At 42.7% G+C, this 17,440-nt stretch overlaps 1 protein-coding gene across 1 annotated transcript in view; it reads right to left on the bottom strand.

The window, feature by feature from the left end:
* Nucleotides 1–17,440, bottom strand: part of Tdp1 (tyrosyl-DNA phosphodiesterase 1) — a 76,054-nt gene that overhangs the window by 11,575 nt on the left and 47,039 nt on the right. Inside the window, exon 14 of the mRNA XM_026394228.2 lies at nucleotides 4,616–4,718. Within this exon, the coding sequence (XP_026250013.1) occupies nucleotides 4,616–4,718 (103 nt within the window). The remainder of the gene's footprint in view (nucleotides 1–4,615; nucleotides 4,719–17,440) is intronic.

Below are 17,440 nucleotides of genomic sequence, written 5' to 3' on the forward strand. Positions count from 1 at the left end.
AAGAGCACTCTGGGTACTGATAATTCAGAAATGTGGGTGGTGTGGACATGGAGCTCTGTTGGGAGGCACAAAGAGAGGCTGATCTCCAGAGACGAGGCCCAGGCAGGAGGGTGACTGCAGAGCTCCAAGTCTCTTTGGAAGCATGTAACTAAAAGCATAAAAGGCATGTGCCAGCCGGGCGCAGTGGTGCACACCTGTAATCCCAGCAACTTGGGGGGCTGGTGCAGGAGGGTTGCCAAGTTCCAGGCCAGTCTCAGCAACTTAGTGAGACCCTATTTTAAAAGAAAAAAGATTTCGGGCTGCAGTTGTGGCTCAGTGGTAGAGCGCTTGCCTAGCATGTTCGAGGCACTGGGTTATATTCCAAGTGAGGAAGGAGGGAGGGAGGAAAAAAGAGGAAGACGTCTTTCTAGTACCAAAGAGGGAGAGCTTCAAAAAACAACAACGCACCCCCATTATTTTGCAACAAATTGCATTCTTGTCAGTGAACATCTTAAGGTTATGATCAATACAGAAATCTTCAAGACGTTTATCTAACCAATGGGGACTGGCAGCTGCACTGCAATGGGCTGGGTGGGGAGAGGGTGAGAGCGGCTGCAGTGCGCTCTCCGCACTGCGCTCTCCTCCCAGCAGTTGGTGGCTGTGTTGAAGCCCTTACTATATACCATACCCACTGTTCACAGTTTCCACAGACACTCTTTGGCAGATTTCTTCTGCTCAAGTTGCTCAGAACAGGGCAGCACGAACTCCAGGAACGTCAACTAAGAACCGTTTGCTAAGAGACTCCCAAGAGAAAGCAGGCTGCCACCTGGTCAAGGGGACGCACATCAACGACCCTGACACAGTGGGGCACGGGATGCAGGAGTGAGGCCTGGAGTGGGGACAAAAGGACTGGATTTGTGGTTGACAGACACCTCTGGCAGCAGGGTGAAGAGCAGCTTGCAGGTGCCTAGGAAGTGAGCTGGAGGTTCCTGAACTAGAAGTTGACATGCCCTGGACACAGAGGCTGTGGGATGGTCAGGGGTGACCGAGCACCGAGCAGCCTGAAGGAGGGAGAGCCACAAGCCTCGGTGATTCAGCAGATACGGGGTGAGAGAGCTGTTAAGGAGGGTTTCCATACAAGAAGGGCAGTGGGTGAAAGGTGGCAGATTACATGTGGCTTAAGAAAATTTTGATGGTATCTGCAATGCCCATATCCTCAAGTAATATCTGAATAATCCTCACTGTAACTTAAGAATTAATGATTGGACTGAGGAGCTGATGGTTTTCCACCATCCAAGTGGGACCAAGTCCAACCCCTGAGTCCTGGTTGCCAATCTCCTTCAGATTGGGATTCCAACCTCTCCCACCCATGCCCCCTCCTCAGGCCGCTCCAGGTACAGGTGCTGCCACTTCCTTCACAGAGCCTCTTTGCCTAACGTGGGTTGAGCATGCACTCATTTCTCAAGGGCCATCTTCTTACAGAAGACTTTCCTGGGCCTTCTGGCAGTTTCCATGCTCCCTCTCTTCAGAGCCCTTTGAGCACCCCCATCATGGTTTTCAAACTCAATGTAAAACTCCTCTGATTCTTCAAATTACCCTGGAGTTTACTAAGAATAAAGAGTCCAGCTTGTTCCTCATTCTGAGGAGGCACAGGGTACTTGCAGAGCTGAGCTAGGGTCACGGGGATCAACCCCAGGCTGCTGGAATGTTCAGCTCTGAGGGGAAACCAGTGAGCGGGTCCACTGCATGCCCGCCCTCCCAGGGCAAGCGTCCTGTTCCAGGGCTTGTACAGCCTTGGCACAGCCCTTTGGGTTGTCCCCAAAGTCATCACTATAGAGATTATTCTGTGAAGGCCTCGCAGAAGTCTACCACTTTCCCAGAAGTGTCAGACACCAGTGAGTGACACAGCTTAAGGACATCTCCTATATCTCAACCCAACACCACCTTTTACACACTGATGAGAAACATCAGCTCACGTTCAGGAGAAAGCCCTGGAAGCCTACCTTCCAGGATGGTATCTTAGCTGATAATCTTCCTCTTCTGGAAACAAGCCCACTACTGGGGGACACATCAAGTGAGCCCTGAGACAAGGCAGACCTAGGATTGCGAGGTCACTGGAAGTGCAGAACAGCCAGTTCATGAGATGCTGTGGGGCCAAGCCGACAGCAGCAGCCAGACAGGTCTACTGCTAGGTCCCCAAAGCCAGCTGGCCTCCCTCCAGGTCTTGGCTGTTCACAGTTCCTCTGACTCCATGACTTCCTCCAGCATCTCTTCCCTCCTTTTGGGGACTTAAGTTGTTTTTTGTAAAACAGAACTGAAAGAATAAGACCTTTGGTCTCTGGGGTCTGCTCACTCAGGCTTGATGCCTCCCTTGTGTCACAGGAGCACTTGGCTCACACCTGGGACACCTGTTGTCTTACCACTCACAGACAAGTTACCTACTGACCATGACCTAACTGGATGGGCGAGGTGAAACTGCTTCTGCGCCTTGCCCCAGTCATTCATGATTCATAAAATGACACAGACGACCCAATCAAATGGGAAAATGTCTGGGGACCAGACGGTGCAGTGTGCAGGTCCTCTCCAGGATTAGGGAGACAGTTGGCGGTAGAGCACTGCTCCAGGCTGCGTGTGCTGAGACCAGCCAGCACACGGTGGGGGAAGCTGTCACCATCTTAGTGTGTTACTTACACAGTTACCCTGGTTGGCATCAGGATCTGAATCTGTTGGTAGAGCACAGAAGCAGAACCCATTTGTTATATTCTTGGCTGATGGTCTTTTTAAATAGCAGACTCTATTTTACCTAGAAGCTGCTATTGCAGGGCTTTCTTATTCCAAAAGTACAGAAATAAGAGCCCAGTATGAAGACAGTTTGGGGGTTCTCATTATTATTCTCATTTCCCCTCTATTACCCTTCTCTAAGGTGCAGAGAAAGAATATCTTAGGTAAAGATTAGCAGCTGAGAAGGGCCTAGAGAATGTGTAAGGGCAACACATTCTATATTACCATTTTCATGATCAGGGAGGCGGTGAGAACCGTTACAACAGATTAGGACTTTCAAAAGCTGACAGAAGCCAAACAAGAATGACTTGGAATTTTCTTGTTTCTTAAGGAACTACTAGGAGCTGACTCCAGCCTGAGTTTGAAGCCACAATCACTATAATCACCTCAGGTTACTCAATACTGTTATCCTGGACTGTGAGTTCACCATTTCCCCCGAAACTAGTATAAAGTTGGATGATCACCAAGGAATTATGAGAAAACTGAGGTCTCAGGGCTGGTCCCACTTTACCTGTGGAACCTTCGGGACATAATATACTTGCCTAGAAAATAGGGTAATCACCTACCTTATGGGCCTGTGGAAGCTGAGCTCTCGTTGTAAGTGGCATATGAATCTGCATTGTTCTTCTTTGCAGGAAACAAAATATTCTGAAACCTCATGACACCACCCTCCAAAGAGGCCAGTGATAGTTTTGTAGTAAGCCCTCTGGATGGAGAAGCATGGGTAAAGACTGGCAAGGAACAGTGAGAGAAAGGAGGAGAACAGCTATTCCCTAGAGCATGGTGCAGGGAAAGACGGCAGCACTGTGTAGGTGGGCCAGGAAGGAGGGGGCCCTGCATGCCTTAAGAGTGGATTCCCATGAATGATGTGGGACCAGACTAAAATGTAAGAATAAGCACCCAGCACCTGCTTAGCTAAACCTGGTCCAGTAAAAGTGGTTCACAATGGAGCTATGTCATGTATGTTTATTATAAAGCCAATTACAGCAAGTGGTTTTAAAAAAGGGGGAGGGGGGACGGGGAGGGAGGCAGGAGGAGGAGGGGAGAGGGGGAAGGGCAGGGGGAGAGAGAGAGAAAAAGGGAGGGAGGGAGGGAGGAAGGGAGAGGCATTGGCCTTTATTACATGGGCGATTCTGACTGTGTTCCACCACATGAGCCTGGGGAGGGAAGATGGGAGTTCCTGGGGCCTGTGTGCCCCTCGGAGGTGGGGGACTCCTCTCTGGGCCAAATGTGATTCTAGTGTTTAAAGACACATATGGCTTGTACAACCTGGTCATCACATAGAAGCTTGCCACTTCACTGGTGTTTGGCTGTGGAAACCACGAGTCAGTTCAAAGCTGGGAAGTATGCCAGCTGGGCTGGACATTTTGAGACACAGTTTCTCATGTGGTGCCTTTCAGGGGCGCACATGGCATGACACCAGTCTGTCTCCCAGCTCCCCTCCTGCCAATCTCCTTCCAGGAATAATGGTGCCCTGCCCGCCTCCCAACCCCTCCTTCTTCCCGGCTGTACCCTCCCATCATCCCCAACTAAAATGCTTGTGCTTGGCTGGGCCCTTCCTTTGGTAATTTGTCATTTACCCCTTGAGATGAATCTTCATGTCATATTTCACAGAACTTATTTAAACACTGCTATTAACTTCACCTGTTGACCTCTAACCAGGTAACCCACTGCATCTGTCTAAGTGTTTTCTAGGTTTATCACACAGAACAGCTGTTGAGAGCAGAGGTTCTGGTATAGAATCTTGATCCTCTATCTGCTGACCCTGGACAAGTCACCATGACTAAAGAAGAGAACCCAAAAATCCATCTCAGTTTCCAGGTGACCCTTGAGACAGCTGGGAGAGAGAACTCACAAATGCTGACGGGAGGAAGAGCACCCCAAGCTCGTAGGAGCGGATCATCAGCTGGGTGCCGTTCTTCTCCAGTGCTCCCCAAGCGGCCTTGGACAGGTTGGCGCTGCAGAGACAAGGACACATAGAGGCCTGGCTCAGTGAAGCATCTCTGTGCAGGTCAGACTCACAGAAAAACAGCTGCAATCATCCTGATTCAGTTTCTAGCGGAGCTGTGGCATTTTTGGAAGGGGATTTAAATCCTGCTATAATCCTCTGGATTTATCTAACTGCTAATTGGGGACAATTTTATGTTCATCTGCATTTTCCGTTGAGGGTAACTATTAAAATAATTACTTTTCCTATTTCTTTTTTGTCCTTCAAATTCTTTTCCTTTTCGTAACTTTGGTGTAGCCAGGACTTCGCCTTTTGTTGTATAGAAAAAGAATTTAAGAAAAAACCATGTTAACGTTACTTTAAACAGAAGCATCTTAGGCTTCACGCTTGCTTTCTCTGCCCCTCCTTTTTATTTTTTTGGCCAGGTAGCGCTAATTTCTATGCGTGTTCTAAAGAAAGCAGCTCTGGGGGCACTAGATTTAATTGTACTCATATCCAAAAAGAAAAGGTGCATTAGAATGATGCTTTTTAGGGACAAAGAGTTGTGGATCTGGCTAAAAAATCATAGTGCAGCAGGAAGGGGAAGACCCGGAACTGATCATGCAGAAGGTGCCAAGAAGTACGTCAGTTCTCACTGACGTGGACACTAAAAGTGCCAACTTCTGAGGAGCAGGCAGTAGAATGGCTTCCTGGCCTCTTGGCTAAGATCAACTATAGAAGTGGAAAGCGGAACCACAGTCACTAGGAGGGAGGGGCTTGGAAGGAGAGAGGGAGGGGCTTGGAAGGAGAGAGGGAGGGGCTTGGAAGGAGAGAGGGAGGGGCTTGGAAGGAGAGGGGGAGGGGCTTGGAAGGAGTGAGGGAGGCTGGATACTGGCCACCAAAACAAGTCCTAGCATTTTTCGGCACAGCAGAGCGAGTACAGTTTGTAAAAAGTTATTCTGCATTTTATAAAGAACCAGGAGAGAGGATTTGAAGGTTCCTAATATAAAGAAATGGCAAAGGTTTAAAGAGATGAAAGCACTACTTACTGATCTGTTCATTAGAACACATTATATCCGTGAATTATCACACTGAACCCCCTAAATATGCACAACTTAAAAAAAAAGGGAAAATAAAAGAAAGTACACATCAGTATGCTCTGGAATGGAGACAATGAAGCTCTGAGGCATTGTGTTAGATTTCTTTCCTGCAAATGTGATAGAGAGATCTCATCTGCTCTTAACTAACATAAACCTACAAAATACCTTTTTTTTTTTTTTTTCCCAATTAGGCTCATCTGAACTCACTATTACTTTCAAAATGAACACTAAACCTCAGCTACTCAGAACCTTTAAAGCAAGGCTTTGTGGATAACTGGGCATTTTGAGAGTCCTTCACTAGAGCACTGACCACCTTTCTGGTGATATGCTGGAATAGGAGATATCAAGTCATGGGAGAAGAATGATCTAAGGGATGTAGTGGAACAGAGAGGGGGGATGAGGACATTAGAGCTAAGGACAACCCTTGAAACCATTAAGCTCACTTAATAAAATAAAATAAATAAAATTCAGAATCCACTGTCCACAGAATCCACTTTGTACATTTACAAAATATTTCTGTCTTCTTAACTGGACCACAACAGGGATAGGAAACTTATCTTTGATGCATAAGGATGCACAATTTTGCCTTTTTTTTTATTGGTCGTTCATAACATTACATAGTTCTTAATACATCATATTACACGGTTTGATTCAAGTGGGTTATGAACTCCCGCTTTTACCCCGTATACAGATTGCTGTATCACATCAGTTACCCTTCCATTGATTGACATATTGCCTTTCTAGTGTCTGATGTATTCTGTTGTCTGTCCTATTCTCTACTATCCCCCCTCCCCTCCCCTCCCCTCCCCTTTTCTCTCTCTACCCCTTCTACTGTAAATCATTTCCTTCATTTGTATTATCTTGTCTTACCCCTCCTTTCCTCTTATATGTCATTTTGTATAACCCTGAGGATCGCCTTCCATTTCCATGCAATTTCCCTTCTCACTCCCTTTCCCTCCCACCTCTCATCCCTGTTTAATGTAAATCTTCTTCTCAAGCTCTTAGGACGCACAATTTTGAACATCACTGTCTATGGGATGTCCAAAAGGACAGAAAGTGGGATGCTTATGGCAAGTGGGATTATGACTTTAGGAAAGATGTTTTCTTTAAAAGTCTAAGAACTGGGCAGTGGTGTACACCTGGGTAACACAGTGAGACCCTTCCTCAAAAAGAAACAAACAAAAGCTAAAAACAAAGTTCAGAAGACCTGCTTTTGGGTCTCTCGTCTGTTATTAACAAAGGTGACCTGGACCATGAGAAAAGCCTAATGGCAAAACTATACAGTGAGTGCAAGGCAGGAGTCCTGCTCTGCCAGTTTTCCTCACTCTCTGGATTCTGCCTTCAGGATTACCCTAGACTGTCAGCAGCATGACACCCTGAGAATGAGGAACCTCTGGAAGGCACCTCTCCAAGACTTGAGGGCTTCATCCATAGTACAGGTCAACGGAGACCATGAGGGCACACTGGTTTCTTCTAACCTCTCCTTTTGTGTTGGCTTCTAACAGAATTCCAAGAATCTGGAACCTTAAAAAGTGAAAGACTGAAAGCCACTTGTAGGTGGTCTAGGTGAAAAATCAACATTTCTTGAACTATCGCCTCTAATAATTTTTCACATTCTGAGTGGGCACCTGGGCAGCCAGGAAGATGGGCGTGTATAGCCAAACTCCAACCCACCTGCTCCTTGGGCAGCATGGACAGGAATCTACGTGTGCAGTAAACACTGATGTCCTTCACAGAGCACAGTGACACCATGGAGCTCTTGCAAAGTTCTTCTGCTCCAGAAATCCCATGCAAGTTCCAGCTTCTGTTCTTCATTCAGAATCCACTGTCCACGGTCTGCCTTGGCGACCCATGCTTCCTCTGCCCTCAGGCTGCCATCTTTCTCTGTCTCCCTCAGAACTGGGCTGCCTTCTCCCCTCAGTGCTGTGGAGCATTTTGTTGTTGCTAGATGTTAGTAATGCTTGGTCACTAAAGAGGGTGGGGGTATCCACTTACTTTGGATTATTCAAGGTTTGGAACTACCCTATAAGATGGGGAGTTCTAGGAGAATAGGACTCTGGATGACTCAGTTCTACAGTCCATGGGAATCTCTGCCCAAGCTACTAATTAATTCACGATGAATGATAGAGGGCTTCTGGGGGCCAGGAGTACGTCACTCAGGGCTTGAGCAGAGACTTTAAAGAGGTTGTGTGCATGTCTCTATGTACAATATGTGTTTGACAGGCATGTGACATCACACAAATGTGGGAGCTGGCTGAACAGTTCTCAGACTGTGACCTCTGAGGCTGGGGCTAGAAGTCTACAGAGCAGGAGGAAGCCAGAGGAAGACAAGTAGGAGCAGCAAGCTAGGACCACGAGGGCAAGCTGAAGCCCGGGGACAGAAACCCATGTCAGTGGTTGTCACCTCTGGATTGGGGTGACAGTGTCTTGCAGAAACCAGGCTCTTTGTCACAGAGCTAAATGTACATACATGGCAAGGCCCAGAAGCTAGAGAAGCTGAAGGAGAACCAGGAAGGGTGTGGGCTCTGCTGCTGCCTCACGCCAACACGGTGAGCTGGAGCACATTTGACACGTGCTGTCAAAACGACAGCTGTCTCCTGTTCACCCCCCAAATATTCTACAGGAATTTCTTGGGGCCTACCCTAAATTGCAAAATACAAGGAAGGGAATTCTGGGAAATGTGATTAGCTTAGCCAGACTGACCCCCTTTTCAGGTGTTATGGACTAAGCATCTGCTTTTGTATGCGGAAATCCTAACCCCCAACATGATGGCATTAGGAGACAGGGCCTCTGAGAGGTATTAGTGGCCACGCAGAAGTGACTTCAGAGTGCCTTGCCCTCATCCTATGATGTGAGGATACAAGAAGACAGCCATCTGCAATCAGGAAGAACCACCTCACTTGAACCAATGTGCTGGCACCCTGATACTGGGCTTCAGCCTCTAGAACTATGAGAAACAGATCTGGCCTGTGGCACTTGGTACAGCAGCCCAAACTGAAGACGACAGCAAGTCACCTCAGTTAAGCTAATGGTCACTTATTCAATTAGACAGTTTGTAGGCCCCCTGCCTAGGAGGCGCATGGATGTTGCTGGATCATTCTGCCACAGCTTTTCAGGATTGGCTTCTAATTACAGGTTTGATCTAAGTCCACAATATAAAAGTATTATACCAAAGTTGAAAAATTTTAACAGATTTAATAATATACAACAGACAATTTTAGAGGAAATCTTAGGGGAGTATGATATATAAGGATCATGGAGAAGAAAGGAAAACCAAAAAGGAGCCCTGGACCCCTAATCAGTAGAGGGTATTGTCTCTACTTTCCTCTAACTCCTAAGCCACTGCTCTTCTTCCTGGGCTTCAGGTTCCTGTCTCTAGAATGAAGGCTAAAACCCCTTCCCAGTCAAGAGTCTACAAGACGAGACCTCGTGTTCAGAGCTACCTGGGACTTCTCTTTAGCCCCAAAGAGAAAGGCCCTGACTTCCAGTGGAACTGCCCACTGAGGACCGCTCCTCTGAACGTCATGGTAATGCACTGGGGAACAGCTGCACAGGAAAAGAAGGGCACACCAAAGATGATCTCTGGGCCAAACCCTGAGGCACTTAAACTTTGGTAATGACAGTGGTTGCCTTGGTCATCGGTGGCTAGAGCACTCTGGAGTGGCTGGTTTGGGTTCATGCTTAAGCTTTTGTCAGAAGATGGATGGGTATTCGTGATGACTCATGACTGCTGTCATGGTAACATGTGTGCTGATAAATGTTTCTTTTCATCATTAATTACTTAACAGTCTAAGCAGCAGTGGCACAAAGAATACAGAGGTGACTTAGTGACTTAGGCTGAGGTTTTGGCCACACACTTCTGGTGGGGGCCAGGCACTTTCACTGACAGATCCAATGCAGAGTGCTACAGTGGACGTTGGAGATCAGTCCTGGCAGCTGTGGCAAGGGGGGGGGAATAAGGGACTTTAGCCAATGCTGCTGTCACTCCTTCCCCCAACCCCAGGACAGTATGCCTCTGTGCGCAGACATACTCACACACATACACACAGGCAGAATAGGGTCTCTTCTTTCTGGATTTGCTGTGCATTTTCTAGTATTCTTGGGTTCTGTTTCTTTTTACAGACTGAAATAAAATTTCACAAGTGCTATGAAAAAATAATCTCATTGGAAAAGATTCATGTTGTATATGGGGATACACAGGCCTGTAAGCTTTAATTTTAATTTAGATACTATCGCATTTTTTTCTATTTAGACTATAATGACTTAAAGTATATAAAATACATTTTCCTTGGACTCTTTAAGAATTCTGAGTGGATAATAGCTTGTGATTTTTTCCCCCATGTAATAGACAAAATATCTCATTTAATTTGATTTCTCTGATTACTGGTGGTATTCAGTATTTTTAATCTCTGAGACACCTAGGTTTCTTAATTCTGTGAATTACCCATTTTTAATTGTTATTTATATGTCTGCATTAGTTTATTGTTGCTTTAATAAATTGTCATATTTAGTGGCTTAAAACAACAAAAATTTATTATCCTATAATTCTGAAATTCAAAAATTCAAAATAGGTCTGGCTGGGCTAAAAATCAAGGTCCTAGCAGGGCCCTATTCCTTCTGGAGGCTCTAGGGAAGGGCTAATTTCCTTGACTTTCCCAGTGTGGAGGCTGCTTGCATCTCTGTTTCTCCATCTTCAAGGCCAAAGAGGCAGGCCACGTCCTCTCCACACTTCCATCTGTCCTGACTTATCCCTCTTCCACTGGGAAGCACCTTTGTTAATAACACAACTACCCAATTTTAAGGCCTGCTGATTAGGAAACTGAATCACACCTGACACCGGACTTCTCTCTGCCACATAATGTAACATTAAGATGTCTTCGGGTAGCCATTCTTCTGCCTAATACACAATGGGAATAATTTGCAATCATGTTGTCAATGTTTCCCAGTTAACTCTGTCAATGAAAACCTGCAAAGTCTCATTTTCTTGGTTGCTTTCTTCCTTTTCTGCAGGGAAAATAGGGGAGTTGCCTAAGTTGTAATTTTGTGTAACTTCTGATCATGAGGTTTTATTTAGAGAGGCTTTCCCCATCTATCCCAAAATGGTGTCATTTGATGAACCGAATTTCAAAAATATTTTTTAAGTTCAAAAATGTATCAATATTTTCTTTCTTTCTTTGAGAGAGAGAGAGAGAGAGAGAGAGAGAGAGAGAGAGAGAGAGAGACAGAGACAGAGAGAGACAGAGAGAGAGAGAATGAATGAGAATTTTAATGTTTATTTTTTAGTTTTCGGCAGACATATCTTTATTTGTATGTGGTTCTGAGGATCGAACCTGGGCCGCACACAGGCCAGGCGAGCGCGATACCGCTTGAGCCACATCCCCAGCCCTCTTTCTTTGTTTTTGTTTTTATTGTCAATGTATTCTGTGTCCTGTCAACTACATCTTTGCCTATTTTGAGGTCATGAGCATATTCTTGATCTAGAGCTTATAGTTGCTTTTTAAAATTTAGATCTAGCATACGTCTGAAATTAATTTTATTTATGGCCCAAGAGAGGACCACAGTTACTTATTTTCTTCATGCCCATAGTTATTTTCAACATACATAGCCAACTGTTTAGCACCACTTCTTGATTAGATTGGTGCCTGTCAAAAATCTTTGATTATGCTTGTCTATTTCTGCACTCTTTTCTGTTCTACTGATGAATTTACTATGTTGCTACCACAGGATTACTGTATTTTTACAATAAATCCTAAAATCATGTAGTATAAGTCTTGCTCTTAAAAACTGTCTTGGTCTTTGCATATTTATGTAAATTTTGGAATGAACATGTTCTTCTTCCAAGTTATGTTGGCTAGTGTAAATACTTTGCATTTGCAAACATATTTTATAATCAGCTTGATTTTTTAATAAAATTGCCCAATGAGATTTTGATTGAGACTGTAATGAAATATGTCAATAATTTTGGAAGCAACTGACATTTTAACAATATTGAATATTCTAATCCATAAATATTTTATCTTTGTATTTCTTTTAACAGTGCTTTATGTGCAGTTTCCAGTATAGACATCTTATATACCTTTTGTTAAAATTATTATTTCTAGTTATTTGATGCTATTAAATTGATTAGGATTCTGCAAATGCACTCATGTAATCTGCAAATATAGTTTTGCTTCTTTCTTTACAACCTTTGCCTTTTATTTTTCTTGTCTTATTGCATGGGCTATAACTGCCACTATAATACATCAAAGAATCTCATTTATTATATGAGTTCAATAAGACTTTTTCCCATACCATTATCATGAAATCACTCAAAGTCACTGTCAAGTTCCACAATGCCACATCCAATGGAAACTTCCTTGGCCCCATCTTATTCAATCTCTTAGTAGCAGATGCAACATCCACTATAACTGTCCCCCTTCCTGGCTTAATGGAAATAAGAGTATTTTTAACTTCTGATATGCTTTGGATTTCTCTATATTTTTCACTCTCTCTGGTCATTTCTTTTCTTCTCTATCTAGTCTCTCAGTACCAGAATGTCAGTAATTGGTCCCACCTTATGTCAAGATATTTATTTATTTTTAAGGTAAATATTAACAGAGACCCTGTTTCTAGGCTCTTGAAGTGATGGCCAGAAACAAAATCTGGAGGTACAGAGGTCCCCTCAGGTTGCAGAGAATTCTCACAGCTAAATCCACAATGAAGAGACACCTATAAGAGTAGATTTCAAAACACAAGAAAAAATAATCCAAATTTTTCATGAACAAAAGACAATAGAAAATAGGATAAGATTCTAAGAACTTCAGATGATTGGTCAATTAGATGGTAACTGAAAAAGAAGTATATTTAAGTACTCTGAATATAAAAGAAAACATGAAGCAAGAAAAAAGCAAATTTGATAACAATTGCAGCTAGCTCACAGTACCTACCACCTGCCAGGCATTAACTCTATCAATCCTCATTCTAAACTACTGGATATTCATACTATTAGTATCTGTATATAACAGGTAAGAAAATTGAAGCTAAGTAATTTGTCTAAGGCTTCATGGGTAGTAAATGATAGAGCAAGAATTCAGGCAGCTGGATTCTGGTCTAGGCTCTAAACCATGAAACACATGGCATGTTAACAGTGAAAAATACAGTGACTAAAATAAAAAACTCTTATTAATGAATAAAATAACAATCATATCTGAGCACAAGACTAATGAACTAGAAGGAAGATCTGAAGAAATGAGGGAGAAGGCAACTCAGGAGGCAAAGGGTGGAAGAAAAATCACACACTCTAGAGAGAGGTGCTAATGAGCACATAATTAGGATTATAAAAGAGAAGTTCAAAAAAGGCTGAGAGTCAATGTGCTAAGAAATGATTGAAACATAATAAATCCTGATAAGACTAAATAAAAATAAATTTATATGTACTTATCCATTGTAGTTATACTGCAGGATACCAAGACAAAGACAATCTCAAAAACTGCTAGAGGGAAAAGACTGGTTTCCCACAAAGGAACAACAACTATCCAGCGACCTTCTTGGTAGCACTGACCACGCTGACAAGCCAATTAGAAAAGCTCTTCAGAGAAGAGCTTTTTCAAATCCAGTTGAATCATCATTCAAAAATGAGGGCAAATAAAGGGAACTTATTGGCTTAGTGCCAACAGAAGGCCTCTCTACAAGATAGCTATAAAGGAGAACATTCAGGAAATCCCACAAACTTGATGGGACAGAGCCACCAGGAAGAAAGGGAATCAAATTAAGTCAACTGTGGGTAAATGTAAATAAGAACTGAATAATAATAATAATAAAAATGATTAATTTTGAAAATCTAAAAATACGATGGAAAAAACAGTGGAAAATAAAAACTGTAGAGAAGGGTAATTAGGATTAGACCTCCATGTTTTTTGGCTCTCTAGGAAGGAAGAAAACACTGATTAACTTTTCATTCTTAAGCAATAACAATTTTAGGTTTAAGATAAGAAATTGAGGGCTGGGGATGTGGCTCAAGCGGTAGCGCGCTCGCCTGGCATGCGTGCGACCCGGGTTCGATCCTCAGCACCACATACCAACAAAGATGTTGTGTCCGCCGAGAACTAAAAAATAAATGTTGGAAATTCTCTCTCTCTCCTCTCTCACTCTCTCTCCTCTCTCACTCTCTCTTTAAAAAAAAAAAAAAAAAAAAGATAAGAAATTGATTATACCTTTCAAATTAACAGAAGAAAAAGAAATGGTCAGGATCAAAAAGCAGAAAAAGAAGGATCAGAGAAAGAAAAACATGGAAACTAAAAAGTACAAGGTAAAATCACAGAAAATGAAAAACATTAGTGCTGACACCGAATGCAAATATATTAAAGTCACTTATAAAAATAGAGATCACCAGATTAGATTTTTAAGACATGCCTACAAAACAAAGATAGGGAGATAATAGAAGATGTGGGACTTTTTAGATACAACACTAAAAGCATGATCCAAAGAAGAAAACACTGGTAAGCTGAACGTCATTAAAATTTTTTCTTTTTTTGCACAGGTATGTGTGTGTGTGTGTGTGTGGGGGGGTGTTACTGGGGACTAAACCCAGAGGTGCTTAACTACTGAGCCACTGCCCAAACCCCTTTTATTTTTTCATTTTTGACACAAGCTTTTGCTAAGTTGCTTAGGGCCTCACTAAATTGATGAGGCTGGCCTCAAACTGGTCATCCTCCTGCCTCAGCTTCCTAAGTTACTGGGTTTATAGGCGTGCACTACCATGCCTAGCTAAAAACTTTTCAGTGAATAAATCTGTTAAGAGAATGAAAAGACAAGACATAGACTGCAAAAAATTTTTGCAAAACAGATCTGAAAAAGGACCGGTATCTACGACATACAAAGGACTCTCAAAACTCAATAAGAAATCAAACAACCTGACTAAAAAATGGGCAAAAGACCTGATCAGGCACCTCACCAAAGAGGACACACAGATGACAAAAATGTCAAAGATCCTTCACATCACAGGTCATTAGGGAATTACAAATTAAACAAGATACATCTACATACCTATTAGAATGGCCAAAGTCCATTAAACTTACCCTTTCCTCTTCCTTGGGGCTTTTCCACTTACCAACTGTAACCATCACCTTGACAAGAATAATTCCTGACATCTGCTATTTAGACTTATCAAATTTCCAAACTGGCATCTCCAAATAAACTGGCTTTCTCTGGATATTTCTGTCACCCCAAACTCAACACATCAAAAAACAGAATCAGCAAGGCTTCCCCTCTGAAAACCAATCTTTTCCTAAATTCCCATCTCTTCAGTCTCATTTGATAAGGCTTAAAAATCTCAGGCATTTGGGACTTATCTGCTCCATAGGCAACCATGTATAGCCAGTTACCAATCTGCTTTACTACTGTTATTTTCTTTGTGGTGCTAGGGATAGAACCCAGAGCCTTGCATGTGGTGGGGAAGTGCTCTACCACTGAGCTACCACACCAGTCTTTTTATTTTTGTGACAGGCTCTTGCTACATTGCTGAGGCTGGCCTTGAACTTGTGATTCTCCTGCCTCAGCTTACCAAGTAGTTGGGATTATAGATTCACCACCATGCCAGGCTCCAATTTTTCTATTTTACCCTTGTAACAACCTCTGTTTCCAGGGTCCTTTTTACTCTAGAATGCAGATCCAGATGGACTGCCCATCTCAGATGTCTCATTCCATACCTCCTCCAGTGGTTCTCAGAGAGCATCAATGTGTCCTTTCTACTTAGGCATAAAGTAAATGTCATAACCTGGCATCCAGTACCCTCCACCACTGTCTGAATCAATGCTTTAAACTTCATTTCCCACTATGCCTTTTCGTGACACTTCTCTTTTTTACTGAACTGATTCACTGAGTACCTCCAGACCTATCTATTTATCGTTGGCCCCATTTTTTTGCAAACATAATTTCTTTGTCCATCTTGCCTTCCACTATACCTACTCCAATAGATGTCTGAGCTCTTTCCTCTCCCATGGACCCCAACTCTTAAAGGAAGCTGTCTGCAGTTATTCTAGCTCCCAACACTGAATTCTACAGATGTTAGGCAAGCAAGAAACATCTAATTAATTCAAAGAAAAGGACCTGACCCACAGGGAGAGAAGACACAATTTGCTAATGCTACTTTGTTTACTATACTTAGAGAATTTAAGATTTTTAAACCAGAATTTAGAGAAAAGGACTAATTATTGACAATTTAGCACAAAATACAGGTAAAGTAGGATGGTGGGTAAGAGCAGGACTTGAATTCACGTGCATTTTGATCACAATTAGTGCTAACCTTGCTCACCTCAGTGAAGCATGGTAATAAAGTTGCCTCATAAAGTTGAGGGGGGAATCATACCAGACACACTGTGTAAAGGTCCTTGGCACATCAGTGGTGCTTAATAAATGTTAGTTATCATCAACGTCATCAATATTTTGCTAAATACATGGAAGGTGACTCTGGTCCTTTTCTCTGGTCTGACTCATCAAGTGATGAAATTCTCTGAAAGGCAAGTCTACCCAACCGAGTCAAGTTAATCCTACAGAGTTTTGGTATAGAGGAGTCTAAAAATTATTCACCCTATCTATCATATCACTGATTTTTAAATCCTAGCATGCATGGGCCCACAAAGCAGCAATGCAGTGAACTCCCATTTTACTTTAAAGGAAATTGAAAAAACTTCCTTTATAAAATATGGTTCTACCCCACTTCCTCAATTTTTATTACAGGTGATAAAGTAACAAGAATGTAATTGGTTTAATGTAATAAAATGAAACCAATCCTGCAGATATTGAACAATCTTGTGATGTACCACATCAGCTGTTTTGAGTGTGGGAGTCTTATAGATACTCAATATTAACAAAGAAACATCATCAGCAGGAAAAAAATAATGAAAATGGTTTTGATCCATGTTTTCAAACAGATAAGCAAGAGCAGAGCACTGCAGGAGTTGAGCACTTGGGCGTGGGTTTGTAAGTAAAAATTCTGACAAATCCCCAAATGGATTCTGAAAAATCTATTTGCAACCTCACTTTGTTCCTGTCACAGGCAAATCCTGGCTCCCAAGCAAAGTCTTTCACATCCACGCTGAGTCCTCAGCGGAGCCTCTGGCATTCCATGGCACAGTGCAGCCTACCTGTCAGTTTTGTCTTTAAATGGATCCATCATCCTTGACCCCATAAATGCAACTATCAGGTCTTTAGAAGCCATCACATCAGCAGTGAGGATCCAAATGACAAAAATTACTGTACAGCAGGATCAAAATTGCTTTTCAAATTTCAGGTCAGAAATGGTATTAGAACATTACATCAAATAATTTGAGTGTATATTTAACAGTGACTAATGTGATAATCAAATGCTGCTATTTTATTTTCTACTGAAATGTTCCATTATTTGGAGTGTCTCTTATGATGGAAAGAAAATAAATATAAGAACTTGAAAAGAGTCACTGACTTCAATTTGGGTTTGGTTTTGGCTAGCTCTGTTACCTTGCCATTCCATACTTTGAGTACCAATTTCTCCACTCACGATATGGATTTGGCACCATCTGCTCATTGTGCTGGGTTATAAAGGGGAATGAAGGAACAATCAAGGAAGTGCTTAGAAAATTATAAAGCATAATGCAAAAGTAAGGCTTAGAAAGCACTAATACTCTGAACAGAACTA

This window comes from Urocitellus parryii, chromosome 6 (genome assembly GCF_045843805.1).
Source record: "Urocitellus parryii isolate mUroPar1 chromosome 6, mUroPar1.hap1, whole genome shotgun sequence".
In the NCBI taxonomy this organism is placed as follows: Eukaryota; Metazoa; Chordata; class Mammalia; order Rodentia; family Sciuridae; genus Urocitellus; species Urocitellus parryii.